At 46.2% G+C, this 26,257-nt stretch overlaps 1 protein-coding gene across 2 annotated transcripts; it reads right to left on the reverse strand.

Moving 5' to 3' along the window:
* Window positions 1-8,689: 8,689 nt before the first annotated feature.
* On the reverse strand, window positions 8,690-26,127 carry GFRA3 (GDNF family receptor alpha 3). 2 transcript variants are annotated; one of them, XM_067731865.1, is made up of 8 exons: window positions 25,799-26,121; window positions 18,541-18,828; window positions 13,758-13,850; window positions 12,128-12,440; window positions 10,542-10,645; window positions 10,236-10,370; window positions 9,738-9,826; window positions 8,690-9,524 (listed from the first exon to the last, which is right to left on the reverse strand). In XM_067731865.1, exons 1-8 carry the CDS (start codon window positions 25,869-25,871, stop codon window positions 9,435-9,437), a joined length of 1,185 nt encoding a protein of 394 aa, XP_067587966.1. In that variant the 5' UTR covers window positions 25,872-26,121; the 3' UTR covers window positions 8,690-9,434. The 2 variants fall into 2 exon arrangements, with proteins under 2 accessions (XP_067587966.1, XP_067587967.1); XM_067731866.1 differs by lacking the exon at window positions 18,541-18,828 and having other exon boundaries at window positions 25,799-26,127.
* Window positions 26,128-26,257: the final 130 nt, after the last annotated feature.

Below are 26,257 nucleotides of genomic sequence, written 5' to 3' on the forward strand. Positions count from 1 at the left end.
GTGACTAAAGTCAGTGGGAGGGGGCCTGGTGAGGAGCCAGCCACCGTGCCCCCAGCCTCCCCAGGGTCAGGCTACAAAACTCGCCTGAGAGGACATCCCGCATCCCACGTCCGGCATACCCCCACCATTCGCAGGGGCTCCGGGCGGCGTAGGCCCTTCACAGCAAGGCACCGCGTCCCTCGCGGGGCCGCCCAACCTAGGCGCATCAGCTCCCGCGCTCGGCGGCCCCGCGTCCCGGGCAGCCGCTGATAGTGCGCTAATGCGTATCGAATTTTTGTTGAATTCGGCCTGCGGCCCGCGCAGAGAGCGTGGCAACAGCGCTGCCAGAGCCTCTTAATTCCCTTTGCTTCGATCCCGCCGTTAATGACATAACCTTCTCCTCTAATTAACTGACAACTGCATTAGGCGGCGCGCCTCCTCCGCACGCCGCCTGCGGCTTCCCCACCGCGGAGCCCGCGCCGGGGCAGAAACCGCGCCGGGTTTCACTCGAACTAAACGGGGAGACCTGCTATGGGGGTGGGGAGGTGGGGGGGATAGTGTTTCAGGATAGGACGCCCCAGCCGCCCTTATCACTCAAAAACGTATGCTGTTGTTTATGTTGTTGTTTACTGTGTGCTAACATTGGGCCACACACTTAACATGCTTTAGCTTACTGATTCGCTACCGCGACCCAGGAAGCAGATAAATTGGGGTTCACAGGTGAAGGAACATAGGCGATAACCAAGGATTGTAGCAAGCGAGTGAGGGAGGCAGGACTCCCACCCCTCCTACCCAAGCCTGTGCCCTTAACTCCTAGGCTACCTACCCTCCAACATGTAATTTAGACTACACTAAATATGAAATATAGTAAAGGCGAAGTGCTGAGCAGACTAGCTGACACATAACAAGCACTCAATCAATTTTGGTGGCAGGATAACTTATTGAAATGCTAATTTCCATCTATCCTCTTCTGCCTCCCCTCTCCTGGTTGGCCATTTCAATCAAGTGGTCCCGGCAGCCGAGGAAGCAGAGGCAGCTGCCTGTGGTCTCTTGCCAAACACAGGAGACCCAAACTTTGTACTCTGTAGAATTTACAAAGGGTTTCTCCTCCCTATCCCTCATTCAGGCACATGTACATTATATGCTGGAACCAGAGCAGGACTTAACTTCAGTTTCATTTGTAAAACAGAAGTGTTACCTTTAGCTCTAAGATACATTTTCCAAGCCCTACTACCTGCAAGCATGATATACTAGGGGGTTTGTGGCAATGGTATTCATCTGGGCAGGACATGTTCACATGCGTTACAGACTACTGAAATGATCCGGCTGTCATTCACTGTTCTCTCTTCACCTTGGTTTCTGTGCCTTTATTTTCATTTTGTTGTATTGTGTATTTTTTATAAGCCACCTGAAATCTCTTCTGGGCTGAAGGAGAATATGAAAAAAATACATTTAAAAATTAAACAGATGGTACTTCCCTGGTGGCACAGTGGTTAAGAATCGCCTGCCAATGCAGGGGACACGGGTTCAAGCCCTGGTCCAGGAAGATCCCACATGCCGCAGAGCCGCTAAGCCCATGCACCACAACTGCTGAGCCTGCACTCTAGAGCCCATGCTCCGCAACAAGACAGGGCACTGCAATGAGAAGCCCGCGCACTGCAACAAAGTGTATCCCTCACTTGCCACAACTAGAGAAAGCCCACGTGCAGCAAAGAACATCCAATACAGCCAAAAATAAATAAATTAATTAAAAAAATTAAACAGATGAAATAGCAGTGTAAGTGTCTGGCCAATATTCATTAAGTTGAATTGGCATTTGAAAGTGAGGAAACTGAGGCTGGGAGAGGTTCACAGAATTGTTCCAGCATGGCAACAAGAGAAACGTCTCTGTCCATGCTTCATCTAGCACCTCCTCTCTTTCCTTCTACTTGCTGGGAGTCACCTTCCCACCTCAAGCTCCTGAGATCTCATACTGTCCACTTCCTGCAGGAGAAAACTGGATTTAACAAGTCCCTGACACCCAACACTGAAGTAAATATTAGATCAGTATATCCCCAGACAGCCATTTCTTCTCCATCTCTGACAAACCTACCAGACACAGCTTTTTGGCAATAGGGCCCATGATTTTTTAGATCAAGAGACTGAAGCTTGGCAAGATTAAGCAATTTGCTTGAATTCATCCAGCTGATAAGTAGTTTTGCTGAGATGCAAAGGCTGAATCCACTTTCCATTGTGCTCTTTTCACTACAACATGCTTCCATTGAACAGCTAGAGAGCTGCGTTCCCTAAAACACTCCTGACATGCAATTCCTGAAGAATTAAGTGTATTTGATTTGGCCTAAGAGGGGGTTCATTTCTGGGCTCCTTCACCACATCTCCCTCTCTTCTCCTATGTGCGGGAGGGGAGTGGAGGGTAGGCAACCAGCCTGAATTAGATGGTCTCTTTCAGAAGACACAAGGAGGCTTTGTGATGGAGGCTCTTAAAGGGCACAGGCAGACTCTGCCTGGGGCAAAGTTGGGGAATGAGGCAAGTCTCTTAAATGCCAGGCCCACCACCACTGAGAGGGAGCCATGAGACGTGGAGAAATGAGACTGCCTCTCTTCTGATATCCCACAATATAATACACTCATCTCTCAGGCTTTCCTCCCTTCCTAAGAAACACTTCTATGCCCATTTCTATCTGTTGAGCTTCTCTTTGTCCCTTGAGGTTTCTACTCAAACACTGCCTCCTCCATGAAGCCCCCCACAATGAATTAACTGCCTCTTCCTCAGGAGTCTCACAGACCCTAGATCACATGCACTTTCACAACAAGCACAAATCCTGCTTCAAAAACACTTGCCAGTGATTAGCTGTGTGACCTTGAGCAATAATTCATTTCTGGACATCTGTTTCTCCATCTGTAAAATGGGGATAATAGTGTATGCCCTCAGAGGGCCGTAAGGAAGTTTAAATTGGATTACTTACGCATGTGAGACAAAGAAAAAATATTAACTATATATATTCATGGTGTAAATCTCTCCTCTGAGGATCATGTTGTGAGAAGAGATTCTGTGGAGATGGCTGCTTTGTGTATACAATACAGGGAGACAGATGGGGAAAGAGGATTTCAAGTTTTGCTGTGTACTTTTTTCAAAAGACTGTGCAATAGTTATTAAAATTTTTTTTCAAATATTATGGATGCCAGATGATACCATGAGGAGACAAGCCCATGAGGCAACTCAGCTTTAAAAAGGATACACATGCAAAGCTCTCAGTGCAATGTTCAACACATATCAAGTACTCAAAAAATGATTATTATTTGTTTATCTCCACAACAAAACTTGTCTTCATTTCTACGCCAACCTACTGCCTGCCATACCCAGTCCACAGTAGGTGCAGCAGGAAGGAGTCTCCACGGGAACCCCAAAGCCAACCAAAGTCTGGGAAGACCGGACTCTTGGAATGAACGCCCTGACACTTCAGTTGACCGCAGCAACTGGTAAGTCAGCATGGGGGCGGGGAGGGAGGGAGCAGCTATTTGCTGGTATCCCTCTGTGGCGGATAGGCTATCCCTTCCTGCTTGTCACTGTTCCAGGCCAGACACAGACTCACTTCATCCTCTCACCCACACACTGATCTCTGCACCCTGGGACGTCACCAAGGGGTCCAGAGGCCACGGAGCTCCCCATGGCCAGGGACGCCAAGCATGCCAAGCCAGAATTCTGCACACCAGTTTCCCAGGACTCCTGCCTGATCCACAGGGCCTGGCTTTCACAACAGTAGCTCTGCAGTTGGGTGTGTCCCCAGAGGAGAACCCTCCCTCCCCCTGGACAGTGTGGTAGGGAGTTGAGTGACAGGAAGACCTGACAACACCTCCCCTCAAAGAACTTCAGTCACAGCAGACTACTTGTCATCCTCCCAGCACTCCCTGCCCTTTCTAGTCTGCATTTGCCCAGTCTGATTTTTGGGGTGCCCTTCCCCAAATTTCTGCCTGATAAACCCTACTCATGCCAGGTCCAGTCCAAATACCTTCTCTTTGGGGCTTCCCTGGTGGCGCAGTGGTTGAGAGTCCGCCTGCCGATGCAGGGGACACGGGTTCGTGCCCTGGTCCGGGAAGATCCCACATGCTGCGGAGTAGCTAGGCCCATGAGCCATGGCCGCTGAGCCTGTGCGTCTGGAGCCTGTGCTCCGCAACAACGGGAGAGGCCACGACAGTGAGAGGCCCACGTACCGCAAAAGAAAAAAAAAAAAACAAATACCTTCTCTTCTAGGAAGTCATGCTTGTAGCTTAAAAGAGCTCTCTGAACCCACACTCCTCATCACGGCCTCTGTTGAAATTTAGGTAGTGGTGTCTCACCCCAACACTGGACAGACGTGACGTGGATCAAAGATTGCTCCTGGGAGTCAGGGAGGTTGAGGTTTGATTCCTAGATCAGCCACTTGTTAGCCCTGTAACCTTGGACAAGCTGCTTAGCTTGGCTATATCCCCTTGTAAAACAAGGAAAATAAAAGAGGATACTTCTGAAAAGTAAATGAGACAATGCTCTTTAAGCCATTAGCCTGGTGCTTGGCACACATTAAACTCTTAATAAATGTTAGTTATGATTATTGTCTCCTTCACCCCCACAACTCTCACAGTATGTCAGATAAGGGTGACCTGAGGGTGGAATTTTATTGGACCAAGTCTCCCATGTGAATAGGCATCCTCCTGAGAGAAGCAAAGATGCTGAAAAGAGACTGGAATTTCTGAGAACCCAAGATTCCATGAGAGGAAATGAGAGTGAGAGCCTATGACTGTTGGTAAGAGGGGCTATAGAGGCAAAGATGGAGGGTTATCAGCCAAGGAAGTGGCTGTGCTTTTGTTGGGGAGAACAAACCTTTTCTTCTACCCTCTTAGGGTCAGTAACTGGAGGCCTGTGAATTAAGCTAACAAAAAACATATTAACAGGAGTAAGGCACAATTTTTATTAATATTTACCTGCATGCGAGTTTACAGAAAAGAATATAGGACTTGGGGTTAGACTAGGGGCCTTATATACCCTTTTAACAAAGGATAGAGGGTTTGGGTCCCAAGGAACAATAAATTGTGCAGAAGTGACTAGGAAATATATGGGGGAAACTAATGGAAGATAAGGGCTATTTTAGTAAGGTCTGTCTATGCAAACTTATTTTGGTGTTGACTCCTCATCTCCATTTATGCCCCTTCAGGCACGTAAGGCGAGGGCATAGAACTCTTCCTGTTGGTTCTTAATTGCCTTCAGGTAAAAATAATCCTTATGCCAAAGTGGCATATTTTGGAGTGGCATATTCTGACCCCCTTCACTTTGCCTTACTCTTCAACTGTTGGGACCAGAAATCTAGCAAGCCCCACAGCAGCAAAGCCTCCTTCTGCAGCCATAAAGAACTCCATCTAGCTCTCAGGATGGTTCTCAGACCCAAAGGAGCCACAACAGGGCCTATGTTCCTACATTCCTATCCCTGAGGGCATCCAAGAAGGAAGCTCAGAGAAGACACTCCTAGACCAGGAAGGAAGCCACAAAAGAAGCAAAGCTGGACCTTGAGTGATTAAGATCTACCTTAATTCCCTGCCAAGAGTCTATGCTCTTGGAGTCCTGCTGAGACACACTGCCTTCTCTGAGAACTGCCCTCCACTAACAGGCCTGGGGTCCTGTAATTACTTTAGTAGCATGTGGATCTATGTTTCTTTTACCCAGCTGATAAGCCTGGGATGGACCCTTAACCCAGGAAAGCCAATTTAGAACCTGTGCACAGACAATCAGATTTTCCATGAATTTGGAATTGGGATGGAGGTCATTTAGTTGAAAATGCTGGCCCTGGAAGGTCATGCAAAGGAAGTAGGTCTACAGAAAGAATGAAGTAGATGGCCCAAGATGTCTCGGTCTTCAACAGACAGGGCTCAAGACTGGTTCCTGACTTTCCAGTCCTATCCTCGGCAAGGGCCCAGCTGAACTTCCTGGGATTCAGTTGCATGACATTCCCTTTTTACTAAGTAATTCCAATGTTTCTGTTACTTGCAGCCAAAAGACCCTTGACTAAGACACTGACTGTCTCTGATTCCATGCCTGGTCCAAGGTCCCTCAGAGTCTGAGCTACAGACCCAGAGCTCTGATTTCCATCCTGGAGTTCAGAGCTTGAATAGCGAGTCTCCCAGAAGCAGCCCCACCCAGAATTCAGCCCACAATTGGAGGCAGAGCCAGCACCATCACTCACCACTGTTCCAGGCCAGGGAGCAGAATACATAGTACCCACAGATCCCCTCCCAGAAGTAATAATAGTAATAGCTGCCATTTACTGAGTATTCATCCTGTATCAGGCACTATGTTAAGTGTTGTAATTATTTCCAGTCTTCAAACAACCCTGATTGTTTTAAATATTTTTACTGTTATCTAATGTAAATATACATGGAGATCAAAATGAGCATACATTCCTCATGCTTATAAGCTTTTATAGAAATAAGAAGCCAAAAAAATTGCCAACCAAAACCATTTAAATTGATATAAACATCAGTTGATATTGCTAATTTGTTTTTTGATTGAAATTAAATTGCTGATGTTGTATTTATTAAAAACAAAAGCAAAACAAAAACTGCAACCCTTTAAGTACTCCTACTGGGATCCCTACTGGAGATAAGGAAATGGTGGCTCAGAGGGATAAAGAATATTTGCCAAGGTCAAACAGCTGAGTGTTAAAATCAACCAGGATAACTGAAAAGTCCCAAGTGCCTAAAGCTGAGCTCTAGCTGCCAAAGTCCTGGGCTGCCCCTTCACCAAAATGGCAGCTCATGAATGCACAGGGACAGACCTTGAAAAATACAGCCTGTTACAGAGCATTGCTAAGGTTTGTTGAATGAATACATGATTGAATGGGTGAATTGGAAGATAGTTGTTTAAAAGACAGTCTGCTCCAACCTGGCCATGCAGAGACCTGTAATTGAGCGCTCTCTGCTTATCACTGCTGCCAGCAGCCCTTCCCACCTCATTACCCAGAAACTAGTCTAATGGCATTAACCATCCCGGCCAGCCAGGATACCATTAAAAGCTTCAGTCCAGCCACTGTGTGCCCCCACCCCGAGTCTTGGCTCTGGGCCCTAGGCTGGGAGAGTGGTCTGGTTGTTTACCAGGAATTTGGACCTTCTTCAGAGAAAAGCACAGATGACCTATTAGTCTAATTCAAGCACTTAGCAAGGAATGACTGTACCATTCACCCCCCCGCCAGCCCCAGGATAATGGAGCCAAAGCAAATGGAGAGGCCTTGACGGTTCAGAGATCTTCCTGGGAGGGGAGGAAGGGGAAGGTCCACCCAGTGTCGCACTGAAGTTTGCAGGACAGCAGGTTGGCTGGGCACTTCCTCGGCAGGGTGGGGTATGTGGATACAAGAATGTTTAGGGGGTGCTTTCCCTACTCCACCCACCACTCGGGCAGCTCTTCGGCACATCCTACCCCCAGTCACCTCCTCACTGCCTTAAAACTTGGCTCAGAGAAAAATAGGAAGATAACCAAATACCTAACAATTCAGAACCAGTTAAATAAACTATGTATGTAGGAATATGCATTCATACAAGTCCATGTTATGCAGCTGATAAAAAGGACGATGTATTCTGAGCTCTACTCATGGATGTTGAAAAGTGTCTGTGACTTACACTTTGATAAGCAGTCTCTGACCTCACATATATAAAATTATACATACCCATAGTTTCTCATGTACACAGATGTACAGGGAGTAGTTTGGAAGTTTGAGAATGGGATTTTAAAGATTTTAATTTTCTTCTTTATAACTATCTGTACTGTCCAAATTCTCTACAAAAACCATATGCTGTAACTGCTAACTTTTTTGAGTTCTATTTATCAGGCACAATGCTTTCACATGGATTATCTCATTCCTTGTGAGGTAGGTGTTTCACCTTTTCATGTTACAGATGTAGATAGTGAGCCCCAAAGAGGTTAAGGCCAAGGTCACATAGCTAGTGAAGAATTAAATGAATTATGAATGTATTTGCACACAGTAGGGGCACAGTAGTACTTGGCACACAGTAGGGGCTCAGTAAATGAGGGTTATTATTACAATTATTGTACAGTACTCATCACACTGCACTGTTCTTATTGACTGCCTTGTCAGTTCCCCTGCTCTGATATGTAAAAGGCTTGAAAATAGGATCTGCAAATAGCATTACCTTGGAATCTCCCACACCCAGCACAGTGTCTTGGAGAGCCAGCACTCATCAGATGCTTTTGGAAAGAGTGAGTGAATGAATTAACAGACAAATTTCCACAGCTCTATAAATATATTTTCCCAATACTTTGCATGGGTAGCTGTTTCCTTATCCCAACTGGATTGCACATGAGTTCAAGAACCAGTCTCTCCTTTCCTCCGGCCCCCATTATGGTATGGAGCAGACCAATAACACAAGCAGGTGCTCAAACGCTGTGGTTGACTATGGACCCTCCCCCTTCAGCTGCTGTGGCAGATCCCACGCAGCATGCCCAAAATGGCTGGAGCTGGAACAGGTACCCAGTCCACAGCCTCACATAAGTTATTTTTCTTCCAACTCCATGTCAAGTACACAGAGAGGCTGAGAGACTTGCCTGGGGGGTCACATAGCATCTGGTGGCAGGGTTGCTGTGTCTCCTAGATCACCTGGCCTGTGCTCTTGTGTCTGTAACACCCCTAGTTCTATATAAATTCACAGTATGAGACAACGGGAAAAGAGAAAAGTTTTAAGTTAAAATGTTTAATCATGATCCAAGAGGCTAAGGGGACTTTGGGACAGTAGCAGGAAGAAAGCAAGGCCCATATGCTCTAGCTCGTGATGCTCAAATGTTCTGTAGGATCCCTGGGAAGGCAGTAGGTTCCCATTCCCCATTCAGAGGAGGAGACAAGGGGCCAAGAGTCTTGCTCCAGCTTTCCTCACCATGAGGAATGTCTTTCTAGGTTGCTTCAGAACACCCAGCCCTGCCTACCTGGAGAATGCAAGAGAGCGTGACTGATTTGTTAGAGCCTGGGTGATGCTGGTGGGCAGAAGAAAGGGGTAGGGAGAGAGCCTGGTAGAGCTGGACATCACCAGAAGATATGGCTAAAGTCCTAAGGAGGGGCAGCCTGAGTCAGAAGTGAAGGGAATGACCCTGGCGGTCCAGTGGTTAGGACTCCGAGCTTTCACTGCCAAGGGACCAGTTCAATCCCTGGTCGGGGAACTAAGATCCCAAAAGCCAAGAGGCACGGCCAAAAACAACAACAACAACAACAACACAAAACAAAAAAAGAAGTGAAGGGAATGAGAACTAGGCTAGTCAGCTTCTACTGTGGCCTAATCTGGAGTCAACTGGAGGTGTGGGGTAACGTCAGTGTTGCCATGTTGTATACCAAACCTCCTTCCTGATGCTGTCCTTTCCTCAACCCTTGCAGGCTGCAGGTCAGCTGGGTGTGGTAAAGGAGAAGAGGGCCCCCAGGGAAGTCCAGCTACCAGAGGCTCAGGAGCAGAATCAAGGTAAGTGTACAGGAGAAAAGAGAGGGCACCCAGGGCTGTGGCCTCAGAGCAGGGTTTTTGTTCTGTGGAAAAAATAAAATGGAGTCAGCTCCACCCTTTTCACCACCTTAGCCTCAGTCAAGGCCTGTCCTCCTCCCCTGAGGTGTCTGCTAGAGGTCTAAAATATTCATGACCACAAGGAGTTCACCGCCCCCATCCAATCTCTTGCCTGCCTTGTCTGGGTTTCCCCCAGCGGTCCAGTAAAGGTAGGAGAGGTGTAACAGAGGAGGCCCTACCTGGCGTTCCATCATGGAAAAGGTAGAGGCTGTCCAGTCCTGGGAGAAGAGTTGGCTGTGAAAACGCATCTTAGCTGCAATGGCCTCCACTGAGGAGAGGAGAGAAGGAAGACTGAAAGCACGCAGATGTTAGAGATCTCTCAGGCTCCCAAAGAAGGAAAGGGAATGTCTCAGGGACCCTGGGATATGCAAGGGTGGGTGAGTGGCAGCTGGGAATGGGATATTATCTCATTCTGCTTGCTATTCCTTGAGCTGAAGAGTGTCCCTAGGGCCCAGGCAAGTGAAGAGGCAGCATGGCCGGGGATGGGGGTGGGTCACTAATAGAATGGGAGAAGGCAGAAAGGCTCAGGTTGGGGAGATGTAAGCCTATGCTGAGGAGGGGGCTGCTCCGTCTGCAGGAGATGGATGGAACCAGTGGACCACAGAGCGGACCCTTTCCCTCTCCCTGGGTCAAGCTGAGCCAGCCACGGGGGCTGGGAGCAGGTGGAGAGCACTCACTGAGGCAGGGGTTTCGGGAGAAGGACTCTTCCAGCTGCTCACACTCCTCCTGCAGATTGCCACTGCCTCGGCAGGTGCAGCTTAAGGCAACACTGGCATTGACGTTGCTGACAAAGTTGGGAGTCATGGCAGTCCCTATGGGGTGAAAAGAGGATTGTCAGTGCCTAAGCCAACCCTACCTTCAGCTCCCATCCTCTCCCACCTGTCTCAGGACCACTCCATGGGGGTTCAGTCTCCAGAGCATTTTCACCCCCCCCCCCAGGCTGGCCAACCTGTAGGCTTCCTAAACATGCCCCCCAGCCTCACCAATCAGCCCCATGTATGCTCGCAGACATTTGGACTGCTCTGTTGCACAGGTCCCTAGGATGTCCATGGGATGGCAGTGGGTCTGAAAATCCGCCAGGCGCGATCTGAAGAAGGGAAATTTTAAGAGTCCCTGTTGATGGTGTGGCCTGCAGCCTTCACCTTGCCACAGTGTCACCTTGCTGCCCCTTTAGTTGAGATGCCCATCTTCATGCCAAATCCGCCTCTGCCTTTTTCAGAGCCTGGCCCATGGCGTCCTCCTCAGTGAAGCCTGCTCCTGTCACAATTAAATGCACCATCACCCCAGCCTCCACAGCATATCACTCTAAATTTGGGCTCCACAATCCCTAATTATGAGATCTCAGGCAGTTTCTTCAGTTTCAATTTCCTTGACAGTAAATAGAGATGAAAATAACACTACCTTGAGGATTTTTGTGAGGATGAAGTAAGAGAATACATGTATAGCATTTAACACAGTGCCTGGTATACAGTGAGTGTTCAGTAAATGTTAGATATTATTATTTTTAACACTCATCCTACAATAGGTAAAGCTGGTTATCTTCAGGGGATGGAACGATGAGTATATTTTTGTGTGTATATTTGTGCACTTTTCCTTATATTTTGCTTTGTGTTAGATTGGTGGTTTACTTATCTGTCATCCCCACGCAGCTGCAAACTCCTTGAAGGAAGGGACAGTATCTTAGTCATCTAGCCCAGCACTTGTTATGTAACAGTAATAGTAATATTGGGTTGGCCAAAAAGTTCGTTCGGGTTTTTCCATTAAAAACCCAAACGAACTTTTTGGCCAACCCATAGCTCCCAGCATAATAACAGGCAGCATAACAGAGCCTCTAGGAGCACAGGCTCTAGGCCAGACTACCTATGAAGGAAATCCAAACCTCATTAACAAACCTGACTTACTACCTAGGTGAATTTGAGCAAGTTATTTAAACTTTCTCTGCTGTGGTTTCTTCATTTGTAAACTGAGGATGATAAAAAAAAATAGTAATAATAGCAACTATCTTATAGGGTTCTTGTGAAGCTTAGATAAATTAATAGATGTTAAGTACTTAAAATAGTACTTAGCCCATAGTAAGTAACTAACACTTACTCAGTAAGTGTTAGTATTATGATTTTTGAGAGCTCCATGTAATATCTTACAGAAGAGGAAGTGGGACTCAGAGAGGTAAAGTAACTTGCCCAAGGTTATACAGAGAAGTAAGTGGTAGAACCAGGTTGCAAAACAAGGTTGGTGTCTGATTTTGTTTACCTGGAGAGAAAAAAGACTGGAAGGAAATGCTCCCCAAATTATGGTAGATTACCTCCAGGTGACAGGTTTTGAGTGATATTTTAACACAGTTTTATATTTCCTAAAGTTTTTACACTCTCTCTATATAATTTTATTTTATTTTATTTTTTTATAAAAGAGTTTCAGAAAGTATCCAGGGTAGCTACATGGTAAAGTCGGTTCATGGTGCCTTGCGGAGGGGTGGGGGGGGGGGGAGGGTGGTTCAGACCCAGCCCTGCCCAGGAAGGAGGCGCCGAAGGAGTGGTGTCCACCCCGTCTGCCCGCACCCAGCACCCGGCACCTGCACAGCGGGTCGGACAGGCATATGTGCCACAGCTCCAGGCAGTTGGGGGCCTCCGATGGCAGTGAGCAGCTGGGGGCGATGGTGTTGCGCCGGCGCTGCCCGCAACCCTGGTCGGTGGGCGCGCACGGGCACAGCAGCAGGCCCTGAGCGTGGGGCTCCGACGCCTTCTCGAAAAAGGAGCGCAGCTGCCTTTGGCAAGTGCGGCGCTGGCAGCGGGACCCGGAGCACGCCTCCCCGTACGCCTTGCGCAGCCGGTCACACTTGTCATTAAGAGTGCACAGCATGGCGAACTTGAGGCAGAGGTCCGAGTCTGGGGGGAGAGGGGCACCAAGTCAGCAGTCCTCTCTGCAGACGTGCAGCCCAGCCTCCCCAGGAATCCCGGCAACCCTCTGATTTCACAAGGACGGTAGTGTGAAGGCACTCCTGTCAGGGAGGACTGCACCGAATAAGGCCTTTCCCTCTACCCACAAACCGTATCAGGTATTCGTGAGCCTCTCCCATCCTGCTCCTCAGCTTGCCTAGGTTTAAAAAAAAAAAAAAAAAGCCATATACATCTAACCAAACCCTTTCCTCAATCCTATGCAATGAGTGAGATCCCATGGTGGAAATTGTAACCAAGAGGCCCTACAACATTCTAAAGTACTTTCTGGCAAATTCCCTGGCAGTCCAGTGGTTAGGGCTCCCCATTTTCACTTCTGAGGGGTTGCATCCCTGGTAGGGGAACTAGGATCCTGCAATCCTCCTGGCACAGAAAAGTACTTTCTGGATTGTCCACAGCAGATGCAACCAAATTCTATTTAGGATTTTGGTTCTGCATCTGTCTATTCTGCCCATCTTTCATTGACTGATGCATGCATAAAACCCCCCACACTCTGAATCTTGGGAAATTATGGTGATAGTTCTATTAACAGAATATTCCAGCAGTCAGAACAATGGAATAACTGGAATAGGTTATTCCCAGATTCCCTGTAACCTAGAGTTTGTAATACATAAATCTCTATGCTTTTCTCTCAAAATTCTAATACACAGTACTGACTGTACAACAAAGCTCACATCTTTCTCAAAAAGAGAGTGCATGTGTGTGTTCCTTTCCAATTAATACAACAGCCTCACTTTCCTGAAAAACATGCATCATATTAGTCCTTGCCAGACAGATGGCTCCCCACCCTGAGTCACCCCTGAGGAGTCACGCTCTCTCTCACCATTTTCCCTGCCCAACACCTCGCCCATCCCATTAGAATGGTTGAAAACAAGCAATTTCCTAGTCTTCAGGGACAAAAAGCTACTTTCCTGGCTGCCTCGAATTAGGGTAAATACTCCATTTCAGCACTTTTTTTTTCTGGGACTGCTGCCACTCCCACCAAAGCCTTTGTAGAGATCCACCTTTTGGAACCAGGGAGCTCTAATGGGCTCTCTTGGAATATCTCCCTAATAACTATTGCTCTGTGTTAACTCGTGAGACTAGATCATGCGGCATAGCTCAGACTCTCACCCTGAGAGTGCTTCTTTAGTTACCTGGCAGGCCACAACTCTCTCCCTTCATTCTCCCAGCTTGTGTTCCCCACTAGCCACCCTTCCCTCAGGGTCCAGGCCCTCCCACACCCCAGCCCCAGCTTGCCTTCCACACCTGGTTTGAGCATGTTCAGTTTGCTGAAATTCATTTTCCAGGGTTTTCTGGTCACTGTATCTTCATAGGGAGAGACATCCAGCTCATAGTCACCTAGAGACAAGGTGGGGAGCACCAGAATCCTGAGGATGGGGCTGGGGGTGGGAGCAGGAGGGGTTGAAGCTGCTGGAGAAAAAGAAGAAGCACAGTCTCTACCTAAATAGCTGCATGCTGGGCAGAGGAGAGAAAAAGAACAGGGCCATAAAGGTATAGGCTAGGCTTGACAAATAAGCTGGGTTTAATGATAAGAATAATAAAGCTACTGTTTGTTGAGCACACTGTTTACTGGGCACTATGGTGCAAGTGGAAAAAAATATATATATATACATACAATTTCACTTAGTCTTCATAGAAGTCTTTGGGTAGGTAAAAGGAAACTGAGGATAAGAGAGGTTAATTCACTTGCTCAAGTTCACATAAGCTAGTAAATGGAGCCGGGATTTGAAACCTGGATTACCTGATTTCAGAGTCTCTGCTCCTAACTACTACAAGTATCACCTGTGGGCACATAAGCAGGCAAGGGGACTCTGTCTTGTTTTCTCTTGCTATTGGAGAAGGGGCAGTAGTGGACTCTGTTCCAGGCCTGACCACTTGGCTATGGAGATGCATTGCATGCTGAGGTGATGCAAATGAGACTAGATCTGGAACTGAACCTGACTGAGAAAAGCAGAGAAGGGAGAGAAATTATCTGAAAGGAAACACATCTCTTTCAAACACCCCATGGGGCTGTGGGCTCCTTAAGACCTTATAAAATCACTAGGTCTTATAAAATCACTGCATACACAACATTGTTAACCAACCTGTACTTCAGTTAAAAAAACAAGATCACTGCATAGCTCATACACATGGTAGGTGCTCAATAAATGTTGAAGACAGAGATGAGCTTGCAGGGATGTCACCCAATAGGCTTTGTGAATATGTCTTTAGGCGGGAAGGGATATAGATGATATCAAGCCAATAGGAAAGGATGGTTTGGATGCTTGGGAAGACCTGGGAGCTCCCAAGGGAAAAGAGGTGGAGACAAGAGCATTCAGGGAGAAGTCTCAGTGGAAGTTCTAAAAGAGAAGTGATTAGGATGAGGAGTGGAAATCAGGGAACAAAGAGAATTTGTTTCCAATTGCTTACTGTCGGAGGATTATACAACCTCACCTGTTGCCTTGTGACTTTTAGGCCACCTATGAGAGGACTGTACTTTCCCACGCTACTGTAAGGCTTGGCCATGTGACTTGCTTTGGCCTGTGGACTGTGAGCTAAAGAGGCATAATCACCTCTAAGTTTCAAGAACTATCATGTGGTCCTGCTTGGCTCTTTTCCATCTACCATCCTGGATCCTCAAATGAAGAAGGCAAGTGGAGCAAAGACAAAGCCAACTCATAGGACTTCCCTGGTGGCGCAGTGGTTAAGAATCCTCCTGCCAATGCAGGGGACACGGGTTCGATCCCTGGTCCGGGAAGGTCCCACGTGCCGTGGAGCAACTAAGCCCGTGCGCCACAACTACTGAGCCTGCGCTCTAGAGCCCGCGAGCCACAACCACCGAAGCCCGCATGCCTAGAGCCCGTGCTCCACAACAAGAGAAGCCAGCGCAATGAGAAGGCCACGCACTGCAACGAAGACCCAATGCAGTCAAAAATAGATAAATAAATAAATAACAAAATTGTCCTCCAAAGCCAACTCATGGAAGCCCACAGCAAATGTGTAACATGAACAAAAGATATATTTTTGTTGGTGAAAGCCAGAGATTTGGGGTTGGCTGCATAATTTAGCAAATTCTTATTAAAAATGTAATTGGTCATGTAATGGAATCTAAAAAAATAAAATGGTTCTGATGCACCTAGGAGCAGGACAGGAATAAAGACGCAGACATAGAGAGAGAGGACACGGGGAGGAGGAAGGGTAATCTGTGATGCAGTGAGAGAGTAGCATTGACATATATACATTACCAAATGTAAAACAGATAGCTAGTGGGAAGCAGCTGCATAGCACAGGGAGATCAGCTCGGTGCTTTGTGACCACCTAGAGGGTTGGGACAGGGAGGGTAGGAGGGAGATGCAACAGGGAGGGGATATGGGGATATATGTATACATATAGATGATTCACTTTGTTATACAGCAGAAACTAACATAACATTGTAAAGCAATTATACTCCAATAAAGATGTTAAAAAATGTGATTGGTATCTAGAAATGGAGTGCTGAAGTAACAAAAAAGGATCTAAAATAAATGGTATTGGCTTTGGGACTAGGTAGTGGGTGGTGAATAAGCTGTTACTGGGGGCTGGGAAGATGGCAGCCCTCATTATGCAGTGGCAAAGCATTTGGTAAAATTGTTGCCTGCAATAACTTGGAAGGAAGATGATGTACTGAGTGAGCTTGTGCTTTAAGGGGAAGAAGCAGAGAAGCTGAAGATTACTAATATGTCTTGATTGCTGATAGCCACACTTGGCATGGTACTATGAGAAAGATATACGCTCAGAGAACTGACCAGTTTACACACAGAGAGGAAACAGAAAAGAAAGAATACAGAAATTCTAGGACCTGCAAAATTAAGAAATGCTACTCCTCATATTCAAATAGTAAAAGGTAAAATTGAAAAATGCATTGAGTAATAAGGTCAATTACAACTCAGCCTTGGGCCAGAGACCAATTCAAGTTTGTGGCTATCATGCCCTTTGTGGAGATCTCTCACTGATTAAGACAGTATCCGATAAATCCTGCCTGTTGGACAAATGTTCTCAGGGAAAAAAGACTAAGATAGTGGCTCTCCCACAGAAGCTTGATAAGGGCAAGGTACCTCTAATTAGGTCTCAAAAGAGATGTATGTCTTGAAAGGGATTATAGGAAAGGCTACTGGCACATGAGGTGACAGAAATCAGACATAAAACGCAATTATGTTTTGAGAGAGTTGTACTGCTAAGAGCCACCAGCCTGGATTAAAAGAGACTCTAACTATTTGAGACTTAAGATGCTCCAACATTCCTCAGGTAGGAAGCAAGTGGAGAATGCTACTCAATCCCTAAGGAGGTCATAGTCTCCAATGCCCTTTCCAGATGTAGCCCAAGAAAATAATGGGAAACGAAGGACCTCCCAGGGGACTGGGAAACTCCTGGGCTTTTGCTCCCCAATGAGCAAAAGCAGGGCCTTATTAAAGAGCAATCCCTACTCCCAGGGAAGACAGCCCTTGCAACAATTGTGTGGCAGGACTTCAGAACTGCTATGAATCAATGTCTGCTGTGTGCTTCCCATTACTCCTCTTTCTACCTGAGAGTTTGTTGTGCTTCTCCTGTCCCCATTCCATTACTATATATTGAGTATAGATGGGAAGAGGATGACTTTTTTAAAAATTTATTTATCTGTATTTTTGGCTGTGTTGGGTCTTCATTGCTGTGTGCGGGCTTTCTCTAGTTGCAGCGAGCGGGGGCTACTAATTATTGCGGTGCACGAGCTTCTCATTGTCGTGGCTTCTCGTTGCAGAGCATGGGCTCTAGGCGCACGGGCTTCAGTAGTGTGGCACGCGGGCTCTAGAGTGCAGGTTCAGTAGTTGTGGCGCATGGGCTTAGTTGCTCTGTGGCATGTGGGATCTTCCCAGACCAGGGCTCAAACCCCTGTCCCCTGCATTGGCAGGTGGATTCTTAACCACTGCGCCACCAGGGAAGCCCAGCAGATGACTTGTTAGCGCATAGGTTTCTAGATTAACAGAAACCACATCCAGACCTGATATAGAAATTATCACAAGATCCTAGACTTGGAGCCTGATGTCCTGCTTAGATAGAATTCTTAGGCACCTTCCTTAGAAAGTGAGTAGGTATATTTTGCTTGTGAAAGGGAGGGAAATGAATGTTTTGACCAACTGGTGGACTATGGTAGATTGCATTATTGTTTACAATTATTTTTGTCCTCCCTGTAAGACTATACATACTCAGTTATTGCCATGTGATTTTCAGTGTCCCCTGTGGGAGGAGTATACTTCCCCTTCCCACTGATGTCAGGTATGACCACGTGATTTGCTTTGTCAATGGAATGTGAGCAGAAGTATTTTATGTAACATCTGAGCAGAAGCTTTTAAAGGCATCAAATGGTTCTGCCATGAGAAGGGAACATCTCAGGTAGAGGCTGTACTGGATCCCAGAATGAAGAGGACACATGACACAGCCAAGACAGAACATGAGCAAGAACTTAACCTTTGTTTTACAAGACCCTGTTGTGTTACTGCAGCACAGTCTAGTAAAAGCTGACTGATACGGAAGGGGATCTCCAGAGTCAGAGGAAGCTCCTCTCTTTGGCTCTTCCAGTGCCTTCCGTCTTTTATCATCTCTTGTCTGGTTAATGAATATCCTCTCTGTTAAAGGCTGGACCAGGACACTGCCTCCCAGTCTCTCTGAACCTATGGATTATGTTGTATTTGCAGCCTGTTTATGAGTTAGGACCATTTCCCTCCATTTCCTCTCCATATCTGTCTGTTCCAGGAGCTCCCCATGTTGGGCCTTAGCCTGGTTCAGAGACCTTCCAAGAGGCAGCTACATGTTTCCAGATTAAAAAAAAGGGGAAAGTAGTGAGAAGGGAGGGCAGTACTGTGGGGCCAAAAAGCATACTGCCAATTCCTCCTTCCATTTCTTACTGACGTCAAATGCAGAGCTTCATTATCATCCCTGTCAGAATCTACCATGCGGCCCATATCCGGCAGGATTAAAAAACAACTCCCAAGAGCCATCTTCCCTAGCTTAGCCCGCTCTAGGATGGGGGCCTCACCAAGGCTACGGGCAGGGTGAACGGTCCAGTAGATGTCCAGGCAGGTAGCTTGGTTCTTCATGCGCCGATGGCATGTGCAGCTCATCAGAGAACTATTCCTGAGTTGCTGTGCTGCCTCCATGCAGTCCTCAGGGACTGAAGGCTCCTCTGCAGGTGATGAGGTGCTTATACTAGAGGCACAGGAATTCAAGTAGTGGTAGGTAGCATTGCAAGTGGGATCGGCCTGGCACTTTCTCCTGGCCTGGATACAGCTGTTCATGAGCCGGCCTTCTGTGGGGAGGTGGTCCCCTATGGAGGGAGAGAGATCATATAAGGTCAGAGTAGCTGTCTGGGAGAACCTAGTCATAAGGTAGGGTGGGGGGATTCTGGATGAAATCTTTAGCAGGAAAGTCTTGGGGCGGCACAAAAGCCTTTAGCGGGGAGAAAGAAGTCCAGTAGGAGTAGAGAGTCTGCAGCTGTCACAATATGGACAGAAGAGATCAGGCTCAAGAAGAGAGGGGGGTTTGATGAAGACAAGCTGCTCAGCCTCCTGGGAGGGGGAGGGGGACATTATTTGAAGCTGAGCCTGATGGCCCAGCCAGGCACTGGGAAGAGGGCTCTGAGCAGAGCTATGCCATGGACAGGGATAGCATCATAACCAGAGAGCTGAGAATGTGCATGAGAGTGCTAAATGACAGTTAGCAGTAACTCTGAGTCTTCCATTAAAAGTCACTTAAGGGGGGCTTCCCTGGTGGCACAATGGTTGGGAGTCCGCCTGCCGATTCAGGGGACACGGGGTCATGCCCCGGTCCGGGAAGATCCTGCACGCTGTGGAGCGGCTGGGCTCGTGAGCCATGGCCGCTGAGCCTGCGCGTCCGGAGCCTATGCTCTGCGATGGGAGAGGCCACAACAGTGAGAGGCCCGCATACCGCAAAAAAAAAAAAAAAAAAAAAAAAAAAGTCACTTAAGGGGAATTCTCTGGCGGTCCAGTGGTTAGGACTCGGCACTTTCACTTAAGGGGAATTCTCTGGCGGTCCAGTGGTTAGGACTCGGCACTTTCACTGCCGGGGCCCAGGTTTGATCCGTGGTCAGGGAATGAAAATCCTACAAGCTGCGCAGTACGGCAAAAAAAAAAAAAGTCACTTAAAAATACCTTACAGTGGGAACTGGTTGGGGTTGGGGTGGGGGGCTTTTACAGATTCTGTCACTCACTCAGGAATATCAAGGTTGGTTATAGTTCAGCTCTGGAGAAAGGCCCTGCACCCTAGGACTTAGGGTCCTATCAAGTGGTAATAGCACACCATCACCCCCCAGTTTTTCAAGGCAGAACATCTAGGAGTCATTCTGAATTCTTCTCTTTCCTTCACATTCTATGTTCAATCCAGTAAGTCCTGTCAACTCCACTACATATCTGGAATCTGTCCACTTCTTTCCACAGCTATCACCACCTCCTTAGCTCAAGCCACCATCAACTCGTGTCTGAACTAGTTGAGAGTCCTTATTGGTCTCAGTGATTCCACCTTCCAAATTCATTCTACCATACCATTCAGCCATCTTTTTTTGTTTTCCAGCTTTATGGAGATATAATTGACATATAACATTGTTTAAGCTTTAGGTATACAACATGATGATTTATGTATATATTGTAAAATGTTACCATAGTAAGATTAGACGTGTTAACAATAAGATGTGTTAAAATTAACACATCCTTCACTTCACATAATTACCTTTCTTTTTGTTGTTGCATTCATCTTTTTTAAGAATTTTTTTAGGTTGGAAAAAATTTTTATTGGGGTAAAATTCATGCCTGGTGATCATTCTGAAATGTATAGAAATAGCAAATCACTATGTTGTACACCAGGAACATAGTACTGTAGGTCAATTATACTTCAAAAACAAACTCATAGGAAAAGAAATCAGATTTGCAGTTACCAGAGGCAGAGGGTGGGGAGGGAGAACTGGATGAAGGTAGTCAAAAGGTACAAACTTTATTTTTTTTATTATTTTTTTAAACATCTTTATTGGAGTATAATTGCTTTACAATGGTGTGTTAGTTTTTGCTTTATAATAAAGTGAATCAGTTATACATATACATATGTTCCCATATCTCTTCCCTCTTGCATCTCCCTCCCTCCCACCCTCCCTATTCCACCCCTCTAGGTGGTCACAAAGCACCGAGCTGATCTCCCTGTGCCATGCGGCTGCTTCCCACTAGCTATCTATTTTACGTTTGGTAGTGTATATATGTTCATGCTACTCTCTCACTTTGTCGCAGCTTACCCTTCCCCCTCCCCATATCCTCAAGTCCCTTCTCTAGTAGGTCTGTGTCTTTATTCCCGTCTTACCCCTAGGTTCTTCATGACCTTTCTTTTTTTTTTTCCTTAGATTCCATATATATGTGTTAGCATACGGTATTTGTTTTTCTCTTTCTGACTTACTTCACTCTGTATGACAGACTCTAGGTCCATCCACCTCACAACAAAAAATTCAATTTCGTTTCTTTTTATACAAACTTCATTTTAAAAAGAAAAAGAGAAAGAAAAAAATTCATGCAACATAAATTTAATTATCTTAAAGGGTACAGTTAAGTGGCATTTAGTACATTCACCATGCTATACGACCATCACTTCTAATTCCAATTCATTTTCATCACCCTAATAGGAAGCCCATACCCATTAAACAGTCACTCTCCATTCTCCCTTTCCCCTAGTCTCTGGCAACCACTAGTCTGCTTTCTGTCTCTACACATTTACCTATTCTAGTATTTCATGTAAATAGAGCCATAAAATATATACTCTTTTGTATCTAGCTTCTTTCACCTAACATGCTGTTTTCAAGGTTTATCCACATTGTGGCATATATCAATATTTCATTCTTTCTTATGAATAATATTTCATTGTATGGATATACCATATTTTGTTTACCTAAATGTTAGTTGATGTACATTTGGGTTGTTTCCACCTTTTGGTTATTGTGAACAGTGCTAAGTGAAGAATCATGTACAAGTATTTGCTTGAATACCTGTATTCATTTCTCTTGGGTGTATACGCAGGAGTGGAATTGCTGGGTCATATGTTAATTCTATGTTTAACTTTTTGATGAACCACCAAATTGTTTTCCACAGTGGCTGTCCCATTTTACATTCCTATTAGCAATGCATGAGGGTGGTTCCAATTTCTCTACATACTTGCCAACTCGTGTTTTCTGTTTTTTGCTCTGTTTTTATAGCCATCCTTGTGGGTGTGAGGTAGTATCTCACTGTGGTTTTCACTTGCATTTCTCTAATAACTAATGATATTGAGCATATTTTCATGTGTTTGTTAGCCATTTGTATATCATGTTTGGTAATAAATTAATTAAAGTATAACATATAGAAAAATACATAAATCAAAAATATATAGTTTAATTTCAAATTATATACACCTGTGTAACCAGATCCCCAGGTAAAGAACCAGAACATAACCAGCACCCCAGAAACCATCTGCCAGTCACCATCTTCCCAACGAAGCAAATATAATACAATATCCTGATTTCTAACATTAGCAATTTGTTTTGCCTGTTTTTCAATCATACAACATGTGCTTTTGCTGTTTTGGCTTCTTTTGCTCAATATTACGTTTCTGAAATTCACCCACACTGATAAGTATAGTCGTAAATAGCTTATTTTCACTGCTGTATAACAATCCGTTGTGTGAATATAACATAATTCTAATACTGACTAGCATTATATGGGATCATCTCTTAAAAACTGTAAATCAGATGATCTCATTTCTCTGCTTAAATCCCTCCAACAGCTTCCATTGAACTTAGGTTAAGGTCTAGTTTATGTGCCTTGGTTTACAAAACCTTGTAAAGACCTGGTCCCTGCCCACCTCTCTAATCTTACCTCCTGCTCTCTCTTCCTCTCCCACTTCCCTCCATCTGCACTGGCCTTCTTTCTGTTTTGAATGCTCTTCCACCTGATCTTCACATGGCGTGTCATCTCACAAAGGCCATCCCCAACCAACCAATGTAAAATAGCCCCCCAGCTACTCTAACACACTGTTGTTCCAATTCTCTGCATAGCACTTATCACCACTTGATTTTTTTTTTTTTTTTTTTTGCGGTACGCGGGCCCCTCACAGCTGTGGCCTCTCCCGTTGTGGAGCACAGGCTCCCTACGCGCAGGCCCAGCGGCCATGGCTCACGGGCCCAGCCGCTCCGCGGCAGGCAGGATCCTCCCGGACCGGGGCACGAACTCGCGTCCCCTGCATCAGCAGGCGGACTCTCAACCACTGCACCACCAGGGAAACCCAACCACTTGATATTTTTTTACTTCATTTTTTATTATCTCCCCAGCTAGACTTCCATGTCTATCTTATCACTACTCTGTTGCCAGTGCCTAGAACAGGGCTTGTTCTTTGTAAGTGCCTACTAATATTTTAAAAATGACCACATAACAGAGACATTTTATGAGCCACCCTGATAACTTCTCTGGGCCCCTTCTCTCTACTTATAATCAAAGAGTCCCAAAATTAGGAGGGGCCTCTGAGTTTAGGTAGTCCAACCTTATCTTCCAATCACATAATAATCAATTAGATTACTTATTAAAATGCAGATTTCTGAGCCCTAGCACTAACTACCAAATCAGAACCTCTGGTGATAAAGCCTGGGAATCTGAATTTTAGTAAGTTTACTGGAGAGAATGATGTAACCTAAAGTTTGAGAATTGGTGCCATATCCAATGTGTAAAAAAAGACAGGATCAGTAGTACTGATTTCTCCTTTTGCTTCAGGTTCCAATATGCCTCAGCATGGCATTATTACTCTTTTAATTTAAAATTTTGGTATTTTGTTCATAATGGATTTTTGGTATTAATTTTGATTTTTAAAAAGGGGGTTGGATTAAACCAGAGTTTCTCAATGCACGGGATGGGGAAGAGAGAGGATGGGCCCATTTGGGGGGTGTATCAGAATTTCCAAAGGGAATGTGTGGTTCAAAAAAGCATATTTACAGACCTACTAGAGAACGGACTTGAGGATATGGGGAGGGGGAAGGGTAAGCTGGGACAAAGTGAGAGAGTGGCATGGACATATATACACTACCAAACGTAAAACAGATAGCTAGCGGGAAGCAGCCGCATAGCACAGGGAGATCAGCTTGGTGCTTTGTGCCCACCTAGACGGGTGGGATAGGGAGGGTGGGAGGGAGGGAGACGCAAGAGGGAAGAGATATGGGGACATATGTATATGTATAACTGATTCACTATGTTATAAAGCAGAAACTAACACACCATTGTAAAGCAATTATACTCCAATAAAGATGTTAAAAAAATCACATAAAAAAGCATATTTGACAATTTCATATGTGGAAGATGAACAAAAAAACTTTTTTTAATGCAACTAGTTTTTTTATTAAACTTTTTATTTTATATTGGAGTATAGTTGATTAACAATGTGTTAGTTTCAGGTGTACAGCAAAGTGATTCAGTTATACATATACATGTATCTATTCCTTTTCAAATTCTTTTCCTATTTAGGCTGTTAAATAATATTGAGCAGAGTTCCCTGTGCTATACAGTAGGTCCTTGTTGGCTATCCATTTTAAGTATAGCAGTGTGCACATGTCAATCCCAAACTCCCTAACTATTCCTCCCTCCAACCCTTCCTACCTGCTAACCATAAGGTCGTTCTCTAAGTCTATGAGTCTGTTTCTGTTCTGTAAGTTCATTTGTATCATTAAAAATATTCTGAAATTTCAAAATTTATTTAAGGAAGACATGAGATTTTTATCTTTATCAAAAGGGGACATGGATTTAAACAGTTTGAGAAATGCTGAATGTTTAAGATGTTACTTCTGGTAGGTACCCAGAAAGTGCTTGCTGAAAGAAACGTAGCAGGTCCAAGTCTCATTGCTTTAACTGGACTAAATATTGAGTCGTAACAATTTTCAAAAGTAAACCTCTCTCATTTCTAAGCTGACAGTTCACCAAGTGTGAGTAGTAGTAGATTTAAGGGCACTGCAGCTCAACAAAAGAAGGTGGGGGTCATGTTAAGTTTCATCATTAACAGGTGGTAACTTGTTCCACTAAATTGGTCACAAGGAAGGTATTTAAAGTTTACCCCTGATCCTGACATACAGCCATACTGTTAGGGTTAGTGAAATATCCTGGGCAGTCCAATCAGATCAGTAAAGTCTTGCTGCTCTGATTTACTAATGAAGTCAGTCTGGACAGACCAGTACTTTCCTTCCTTCCTTCCATATCTGTCTCTCAGCCAAGATTGCACTTCTGCAGTCCTACTTTGTGGACTGAGGTCATGTGTAGATACGTGGTCTCTGACTCACGATTCCCTCCAGGCAGGCTCTGGACAGGAGCCCCACAATGAGATTCCATGTACCCATCCCACTCCCAAAGGCCACGTGCATGCTCCTTGGGGGGATGGCATAGTTCTAAAACCCGGCCTTTAACTATGTATTCCACAAAACACCTATTGTGGATTTATAACAGGGCAAGGCACTGTTGCTGGGCAGCTTGCACGGAAAGGCCATCTTGTCCACTAGTGAGTTTTCCCCTCCAATTTAAATAATAATAAAGTATATCCTGAAGAGAGGGTTTGTTGATGGTGAGCAATACTCTCAATCACACAACCAAATAATGATGTTGGCAAGTATTGGGAAGCAGTTTTCAACCTTAATTTGTGACGTCAGTTGTGTTTGTTTGTTTGTTTTTTCCATGAAAGTGCAGAGTGCTAACCACTGGACGGCCAGGGAGTTCCCAATGACAAGTCAGCCCTAACAAAAACTTCTCCAGCTTCACCTGTACCTAGTATCCGCTTCCGCAGTCCTTACATGGGGTGGAAGAGGTGAAGCCCATGTGGAGCAAAAGGCAGTCCCGCTTCTGACTCTCCCCGCCCCCTAGAGATGCTGTAGTGGTAGTGGCCTAGCTGCTGGCTGTTCTGTGACTGTACAGACGCACTTCAAACGGGGAAAGAGGGGGAACGAGGAGCGAAGAGATGCTTGGGTGCCCTGGTCATGGCTGGCACTCAATCTACAAGTTAAGTCACTGGACTAGGTGTGGAACCCAGCCCCTTCCTGACACCCTGGGCTTCCTCCTCCAGTTCCCCAGGCTCGGACAGACGGACGCCCCGCACCAGGCAGCAGTGTGGGGCCTGAGACCTCTCTGGGCACTGGTGCCGGGACCCCACCTACACGGTCACCACCACCACTCACCACCACCCCAGCCCCCGCCCTCTCCCGCCCCAGCCGGAGTGGACTCCGCGGACGCACAGACGACACTCACCCGCTCGGAGCAGCAGCGGCAGCAGCAGCAGGAGTGCAGGCAGCATTGGTCGTGGGCTCGGGGGGCGCGCCATTGGCGAGGTGCGCTAGCCGACTGTCGGCGTCCCAGGGCGCTCTGCCTGCACCAGGCACGGAGCGCCCTCTCCCCTCGCGCTGGAGCTCTGCGAGCCAGGTTCCTCCGCCGGCGCCTCCCACCACCGCCTCCCGCCCCGCCTCGCGCGCGCGGCGCCAACACGCTCCCACCAGGGTTCCGGGCGCCGCCCTCCAACTCCAAAGTGGACGGACGCACCACGCCGACTCTCCTCCTGGACCGGCAGGGCTGGGGTGAGGGCGAGCGAGGGCACGCGCCCCGGAGCGGCCGGTCTTTGGCTCTGAAGAGTGCTCCACCCCAGCCGGCCCACATGCTGTCGGCCGCCAACTTCGTTTAGAGGAGGACTTCTACCCAAGACAGTGTGGAAAC

This window comes from Pseudorca crassidens, chromosome 3 (genome assembly GCF_039906515.1).
Source record: "Pseudorca crassidens isolate mPseCra1 chromosome 3, mPseCra1.hap1, whole genome shotgun sequence".
Classification (NCBI taxonomy): Eukaryota; Metazoa; Chordata; class Mammalia; order Artiodactyla; family Delphinidae; genus Pseudorca; species Pseudorca crassidens.

Excerpts from the sequence above, each read along its gene's own strand:
- GFRA3 (XM_067731865.1), bottom strand. The coding sequence starts at position 25,871 with ATGGCGCGCCCCCCGAGCCCACGACCAATGCTGCCTGCACTCCTGCTG. Across the intron at positions 10,646-12,127 it reads CTGTCCGACCCGCTGTGCAG|ATCGCGCCTGGCGGATTTTC; the intron begins GTGCCGGGTGCT and ends TCCCTTCTTCAG. Across the intron at positions 10,371-10,541 it reads AGCATACATGGGGCTGATTG|GGACTGCCATGACTCCCAAC; the intron begins GTGAGGCTGGGG and ends TTCACCCCATAG.